Raw genomic sequence first — 8241 nt, 5'->3', positions numbered from 1 at the left:
CTGTGAGGACATCAAAGCCTGGAGGTCGCAGCATCTTTGACTCCAAAGTCAAACATGAAGGTCTGTTCCTCTTGGACATGAGGGGGGGTCAAGTCTGAGGCAGCAGGGGGCAGGGAGGAGGGATGAGCTTATCCCTGCTGCTGGTGGACTCTGGGTAAATAAACTCCCAGAATAAGGTCACGGACGAGCCACAGCCAAGCTACGGGGGTTTCCCGCCCCCCGGCGTGGAGGACGGTCAGATGATTTTGATCAAACAGGCCAAAGTGGACAAACATGGAACTCATCAGCTCCACCACCTCAACATGGAAATCAGCTGAAGGAAAAATAAATGCCGCCCAGCAGAGGGTGCTGTTCTCACAAAGGAACAGAACTTTCCATCAGTCACTTTTTTGGATGGACTTCTGCTGTTTTTCCATTGTTGGAGTTGCTACGGTACCGATGGTGTGATGAGGAGTCATGTGACCACTCAGTTTTATAATTTGGACCAGACTATTTTTACTGCCTCCTCAGCCCAGTCTACAGACCAACTGTCAGCTGAACAGCTCCAGATGATCCAGGAGCTGACACCACATATTTCCACATAAACAACTGTGGTCGTCTAGTTACGCCTCCGTCAAAAACCGTTGGAAATGGTTGAATTTCTGGGGGGAGGGTTCTTCTTTTAAACAAGAACTCACAGTTGATGCAGATGATTTTGATCATGGTGATGGTGAAGAAGGTCAGAGGAGCCATCTCCACCTTGACCAAGATCGCCGTCAGGAGGAAGACCAGCAGGATGGCCGTCAGGGTACCAGAGATCCGCAGCTTCTGAGGAATCCTGGGACACACACGAAACCCTGATTATTATTCTCTAGAGTATACTGTATATATATATGAAATAATGGACTAAACAACATAATATTCCTGTCTTCTTTCATTTGGTCCTGGACCAAATGAGGGTAAAACAAAACCTGTTATTGGTTTACTGGGGAATGTAAAGACAAAGAAAAGCAGAGAAACCTTTAAATGTTTTTGGAGCCGTGGTTCAGTTCCGGCCTAGACCATCCTTAATCCAAATTTAATTAAAGAAAACACAGCGAGGGGAAAAAGTACCCCTTCATCGTGGGTCAGACCAGCAGGGGGAGTGGGCTCAGAGACGGACAGGAAAAATAAATATGTGTGTCATTTAGCATTTTAACTAAGCTAACTAACCTTTGTCTTGACTAACCCATTGATAGAAACAAAGACTGGATGGATAGAGGTGTACGGTGATACTGGTTATCGGCGCTCTGTGTCTGTGTCATATGCATCAAGGTCTAATTGTGTTTTAAACACGAACAATAAAAATCGTGAATGGTATCGTGAGTCCAGGTCACAGTCACGTCCCCGTCCCTCAGTCGGTGTCTGCAGGACGGATACCTCTGGTGTATGAAGGAGTTGAGGCAGGTGAAAATCAGCAGAGGAACCATGGCACACAGGGTCATGGTGTTATTGAACTTGGACTCCAGGACGTTGCGAGGGTCTCCATCAGTCTGGTTGACCGTCTGATTGGACAAAGAAAAGCTGCCGCTGCTCTTCAGTCGGTTGGTGAAGTACTGTAGAAAAAAAAAGGCAATATTGTGTGAACAGTTCAAACACTTTAACTCCAAAGTCAAACAGACATGTGACACTTTCAAATGTTGACATTCTCTGCTTATTAAATGACACTCTCCCCATCCTTAGGAACCTAAAATCCAACTCCTACATTCTTTTACCCCTGTAAGGCCCAGGAACCTGGTCAGGGTTTAGTGAAGTTCCCCTGGATCCTGGGTCAAGGTAAAGATCAGGTTTCCTGAGTCCAACCCAAATAAACAACCTTTACCCAAGCGCTGTGACCCCCCGCCCCCCAACCAGGTGTGCCTACCATTGTTGCTGTCATGAAGAAGTTCCATGGTAACAGTGTTCCCAGACCCAGGATGAAGAAGATGATCCACACAGCGTTGTATCTGGGGAAAGTGGAACAAATTGGAGTTCACATGAGTGGAATTCACTGAAGTCACGCTGCTCGTTATCACTAAGTTCATTTGGATCTGCAGGGAACAGGAACCACATGAGCAGGACCAGGTCCTGACCTAGACAAGGACCCTTTCTCTTGTTGTTATCTTACTTGTCTCGCGGGGCGTTGATGGCCGTCATGGTCGAAGTCCTTGGCGAGTGTGAGACGTTGAGCAGCGGCAGGTCTGAAACACACAGATAAGGTGTTTTGAACACTCGGTCTTCTGAGTCGGGGGCATCTTTATCTGCAGCTGCCGTCTGTCGGCCAGCGCACCTTTAAATTTGCTTTTAAAAGAAAACACAGAGAACCTGACCAGACCTCATTTCACCCATGCATGAGGTGTAAGAAAATATCAATACACTGATATATCGCAATATTGCCATATCAATCTCCTCATTCATCAGTTACTGATTTTTTATCACCAATTTCCAGTCCAATATTCCTGGTGTTGGTTCTTTTTCAGCAGAGTCTGAGACTGGGATCACACTGGGACCATAGTTACATTAGAGGGAAAAAAACTACATATATCATTGCGTTTATAGTATCACAATATATCATTACTTAACAGTGTATCATATGGTGATTTTTTTTTTTTAAGAAAATTGTGCATCTAAATGTTTCCAGACCACAGTTCTGTTGGTCCAGACGTTGGTCTGATGATCTTCTGGTTTGTGGACATTTTGTGGACATTGAATTAGAAACTAAAGCAGAAGCAGCAGAATTGGATTAACAGACAATAAAAGATTCCATTTGACTTTGGCTTAAAAAAATCACCATTTATTTCTAAAGTCTGCAAAAAAAAAAAAAAAGAGTTTGTTCATCAAACACTCCACATTAACTGAACCAGTTCCAGTTCCAGTTCCACTTCAACACACACACACACACACACACTGACACACAGTCACAACCACAGGCTACTATCATCTGAACTCTTCTTAACCATAAAAAACAGAGGATTTTCAATGAACTCACTTCCAGATGCAGAGTTGAACCAAACACAGAGCTCCTCCGTCCTCTGGTCCGCTTCATCAACAACTCAGTGCACTTCATTTTATATCATGGGTGGGTTGTCAGTGTGACACTCCTACTCTCCTCTGCAAACTGCCCACTCCCCTGACCCCAATCCCCTCCTCTCTGAGCCAAGTCAGACTTTCTCTCTGAATGAAGTGTAGACTTTGTAGCTTTTTTTTTTCCCCACACCCTCAACATTGAGGTCTCTTTTTTTTATCTTCGCTCCTTCAAGAACCCTGTTCTATCTCCTTTCTTCTCAGGTCAATTCTTGAACTTCCTTTTATATATAATCAATTCTCAGATTGGATTTTTACTAAAATGAAAATAAAATGAACTACAAACATTTTGATATTCATTCTTTTCCACCAACTCTGGAGGAAGATGAAGCTCCATCTCGCCATCAGCTGGACCCTCCTCACACTCCTCACCCTCCTCACCCTCCCTGCCTGTCGCCTCTCCTCTTTTCTTCACACGCATTTCATGTTGTTTGAGGAATTCTTCATGATTTAATCTAGGACTGCGTGTCAACAATAATCTGTCATTAGAATCTAGGACTGCGTGTCAACAATAATCGTACTGATACCATACTGTATATTGCGATACTATATGCACGGCAATATATTGAGTTTGAGAAAACTGTCACACAATGCTACTGATATTATCTTACCCCAGCAGTTTAGTCGTACAAGTTTTCAATGTCGTTCAATTGTCACAAGTGTAGACAGCGCCCTGGTGTGGCCACAGTGAACCATCCAATCAGCAGCTCTACAGGAGGAACTGTCAACAAGTATCACCCCTGGTGTTGTAACTAGAGTATTTGAATCATCTGTCCGTCCGCAGAAATCACGTGACTCACCTTCACGTCAATTTGTTTTATTTCTTAAGTCAGGAAGTTGTTTTGCTGGGGGTAAACAAACAGAGCAGGAATTAATACGGTTCAGGTTATACTAATTCCTGCTCTGTTTGTCATTGGTGAGTGTGAGACGTTCAGCACCGGCACGTCTGAAACACAGACATAAGGTGTTTTTAACACTCAGGGTCGTCTTTATCTGCAGCTGCCGTCTGCTAGCCGGCGCACATTTAAAATAGCATATAGAAGAAAATGTGCAAACAACATAAGAAACAAATGAATAATGAGCTCCATTTTTTTTTCCTTTTCTTTTTTCTCTAGTTCTTCAATTGTCACAAGTGTAGACAGCGCCCTGGTGTGGCCACAGTGAACCATCCAATCAGCAGCTCTACAGGAGGAACTGTCACCAAGTATCACCCCTGGTATTGTAACTATAAATACTAAGTATTTGAATCATCTGTCCGTCCGCAGAAATCACGTGACTCACCTTGACGTCAATCTTTTTTTTTTTTTCTTTCTTAAGTCAGGAAGTTATTTTGCTGGGAGTAAACAAACAATAAACAGAGCAGGAATTTGTTTAACCTGAACACATGGGTGTGACTGAGTACTTAGTGAGTAAAAGTACTTCAAATAAGCCAAGTACACAGCTGGTGGCAGAACTTCTCACTGGCCGAACAGCTGGTGGCAGAACTTCTCACTGGCTGACTTAGGATTATTAAAAAAAAAAACACTCTCTAAACTCAGGTAACGGGCGTCCAGACCACACCACATGGACGGGGTCTAAGAGCCGTCTCAGACCACCAAAGGGCCCTTAGGTGTACCTTTACACCAGAGAGTGATCCACTCAGCAAACATCACCCTAAACTGTCTCAAAACCTAAAGGAAGGAAGGAGGGGGTGGAGGGGTCGGAGGGGAGAGGGCAGTAAAAAAAAAGTCCTTCTGTCGTCGTCCAGATTTCTGCAGTGACTTCGTCTTCAAACTCTTAACTACATCTGTTACACAACAGGCCAACTGGCCAGAGCTAACCAGCCCGACACATCGCCCACCACCACACACACACACACACACACACTTTGGCATCAGACTGACATTTTAACAGCCAGACCACTGACACACTGCAGCTGTATCCACACCAATAGTAGAAGAGTTTCCTGTCTCCCCTCAATATATATACATATATAAATAAATAATCATAATATAAAATATTATAAATGAATACATAAATAATCAATTATCTAATTGGGTAAAAGGGCAGACATTATTGTTTTATTAGACAGAACTATTGAACAAAGTTTTGTTTGTCAGAAAGACGTTTGTAGAGGATTTCTTTTATATAATTACTGGTTATGAGAATAACATTTGCTCTAAACTTCATTTTGAATGTTTGTTCAATTTAAGGAAATTGTAATTTGTAAAATTCTGTATCAGCAGGTGACATCCCCCCGCCCCCCACACCTCCCCAAATAAACAGAAATCTGAATCACAAGTACAGAGGAAGGACGTGTGATACTAATGAGTTAACAATTGATGGAAATGAAAGGTCATGAAAAAAAAAAGGTCACTGTCTTCATCCTCCACTGGTTCTCAACACGTAAACACAACGGCGGCCTCGACCAGCAGCACCCCCATCTGGCTGCTCTGGACAATTAATTTCTATCACACAACGCAGCTCCATCCGATCTCGGATGACTAACCACAGGTGTTGGGTAAGACTGGGGACAGGGTGTGGTCGCTCACTGTTAACATTAAAATCATTACCACACTGAGCTCTGAGCTCTGACCTAGACTGAACGTTAAAGCTGTCATCACCCTGCAGGGAGGGCTAGACGGTGATGTGATAACGCAGTTCTTCCTGTTCTTAGCATTAGTCTGTAAATGTCAACAGGTGGCAGACCTACAGGGGTCTTCTTCAGAGGGACCCTCAACAATGACACTGTGGCATGGAGGAAACACACACTCAACTGTCTGTGTGTGTCTGTGTGACTCACTGACCTGTCATCAGGACCATGTACCTTCTACGTCAACACCATTCAGTAAAACCAGTCCACGCTAACCAGGTGAACAACCACGTGAATTCACACACCGCCTGTTATTACTGCATGTGTACTTACAGTCATCTCTGATACCCCCTGCCCCCCCTCCGCCCCCACCGAGATTTTAAAGTCCCATGATGCAACACCTAAGCACGTGGAGACACTCCAGCCCCACATGCTTCCACTTTAGCTAACTATACTGTAGCACCCACATGCCCAAAGATCCTCCCCCCCCCCCCCCGGCACTGCCTGAGGACAACTGCACACAGACGAGGAGCGTGGATAATTAAAAAAAAGTTAATTCACTGAATGAAGGAAAGAGTTCTGACAAATGTTGACAAACGTTCTGTCTTAGAACAGACCGGAACATTTCACAGATCTGACGTAAATGTGTAATAAACAAAAAAATAAAACAAAACACAACAATGACCTCACCTGACTAATGGTTATTATCAGACTGAGGTGATTATTGTTATCATCAAAGTACTTTTTATATGTATTAATTTTGTTGTATTAATGTATCAAGTATTTTTCATTGATATAAACTGTTTATTTATTTATTATTTACTTATTATAAAAAAATTTATAAAATAAAACTTTTTTAAAAAAAACATACTGGACTGCGGTTACAGGTGCATTCACCTGTACGGGCCAGTGTGACGTAGAATGATTTGTCATACGTGATACTGATCATCAGCCAATGAGAATTAATGAACGGTACTGCGGTTCTGTAGAAGGTTCGGACACGATTTTAGGATGAAACGTTCAAATCGTGGAGGAATTTATATTTAATAATAACTCATCCACCTAATATATATATATAGATATATTAAAGCTGTAACAGCTGTGCTGTTTCTTTTGCGTTGGAATTAAAACATCACCACACACACATTCGTCTACAACTCCAATCTCCATCAGCCCGGACAGACCACGCTGTCTTCCGTGAAGCGCATGTGAATTAGCGCGCTCTATTCAATTTGGTTCAACAAAGACAAAGCTGCTGCTGTCGGAGGTTCAACCACAAACATCAGGATAACACGGTTTTATCCAATAGTTACACCAAAACCCGAGAAATTCCGAAAATGAAGAATAATAATTAACAACAAAAACAGACAGAGCGGTGTTTTTAAAAAAACGAGCGGTCTTGAAAGCGCAAGTAACCGCCAAATATTCAGATTTTAAATACAGAAGTGTCAGTCCGCGTGGTGGTCGAGCTGAATACAGGTCCGAATACTGACAGAATACCGACGGAATACTGTAGTATTTCTTATAAAGTTCACTAGTATAACAACAAACAGAGAAACGCGTCTCTTACCTTCTCTTCTCACTGTGAGCACATGTATGAAACCAAACCCACTAACATTATACACTATACGGTGCGTTCACGGGACCTCGGAAAAGTTAACCACGCCCCCAGTTCATTATTATTACTCCATTCATGCATCCATTTTCATCTCCACGACCGCCACCCAAATCACACTGCACCGCAACAGCCCCTTGTGAACCTTCCTGCGGGTGTTGAGTCCATTATTATTACTATTTATTATCATTTATTATTTTTGTATGTTTACTGTAGCGTGATTGTCTCAAATTAAGTTGAAGGTATTGTAATGTAACGTTGCCGTTAGCATCCTGGTGTGTGTGTCTGTATGACCCACTGCTAACAGACAAGACCTGGTGATTATACAACACAAATATTACACTTTCCCCTTTTACAGCACCTCCTGTTTTGGTGAGTCACTGTGAGTCTCAACACCAAGACACCATTTCATCACAACATGCCAGTCTGACTGAGCTGAAGTGTGTATGTGTGTGTTAAAGTCTGAACACATTCACTGCTGCTCTTGGCCATTTGCTCATAAACTCCTGGTGGGTGAACAGTCCTCCACACCCTGTCTCCCACCACAGCTAAAATAAGCTCGGCTGTGGTTCGGGCCAGAACTTCGGTCTGTTCTGTCTCTCGACCTCAACCAACAAAATAGTCCAACCCAGAACCACAGAGGACTGGGACACGAGGGTGTGTGTGTGTGTGTGTGTGTGTGATGGCGGGAATACACAGAAGTACACTTCATTTCCCTCAGTGTTTATATTTAAAGATCTAAATGTGTCATCGCTGCCGTCGTTAGTTCCACAGTCCTAGACTTGTTTACCGGCTGTGCAGCCAAAACAGAAAGCAGACAGCTGCTCTGGACTGGACCGAGTCACTGAACCGGTAACAGCTTCGACGGGAACTCCAGCAGACCAAGCGTTTCCTCTTTCTGAAATTTCTAAACCATCATACATTGGTGGGGGAAAAAAATATATATATTTTTTTTTTTTTTTTTTTTTTTTCC

At 43.0% G+C, this 8241-nt stretch overlaps 1 protein-coding gene across 4 annotated transcripts in view; it reads right to left on the bottom strand.

The window, feature by feature from the left end:
* LOC103387069 (equilibrative nucleoside transporter 1) overlaps window positions 1–8241 on the bottom strand; it is a 17010-nt gene that overhangs the window by 5459 nt on the left and 3310 nt on the right. Inside the window, exons 1-5 of one of the 4 annotated variants that reach the window (XM_008321566.3) lie at window positions 7224–7325; window positions 2126–2198; window positions 1883–1964; window positions 1399–1574; window positions 678–817 (exon numbers count right to left, since the gene is read on the bottom strand). In XM_008321566.3, coding sequence (XP_008319788.1) covers window positions 678–817; window positions 1399–1574; window positions 1883–1964; window positions 2126–2154 — 427 coding nt within the window. In that variant the 5' untranslated portion in view covers window positions 2155–2198; window positions 7224–7325. Of the gene's footprint in view, window positions 1–677; window positions 818–1398; window positions 1575–1882; window positions 1965–2125; window positions 2199–2986; window positions 3121–7223; window positions 7326–8241 lie in introns of those variants that run through there. The other 3 variants (XM_008321567.3, XM_017037538.2, XM_008321568.3) reach the window with 3 other exon arrangements.

The sequence above is a fragment of the Cynoglossus semilaevis genome, chromosome 12 (assembly GCF_000523025.1).
Source record: "Cynoglossus semilaevis isolate Cse_v1.0 chromosome 12, Cse_v1.0, whole genome shotgun sequence".
In the NCBI taxonomy this organism is placed as follows: domain Eukaryota; kingdom Metazoa; phylum Chordata; class Actinopteri; order Pleuronectiformes; family Cynoglossidae; genus Cynoglossus; species Cynoglossus semilaevis.
Note: the sequence above shows the minus strand (reverse complement) of the source record. Positions and strands in the feature narration are given on the sequence as shown.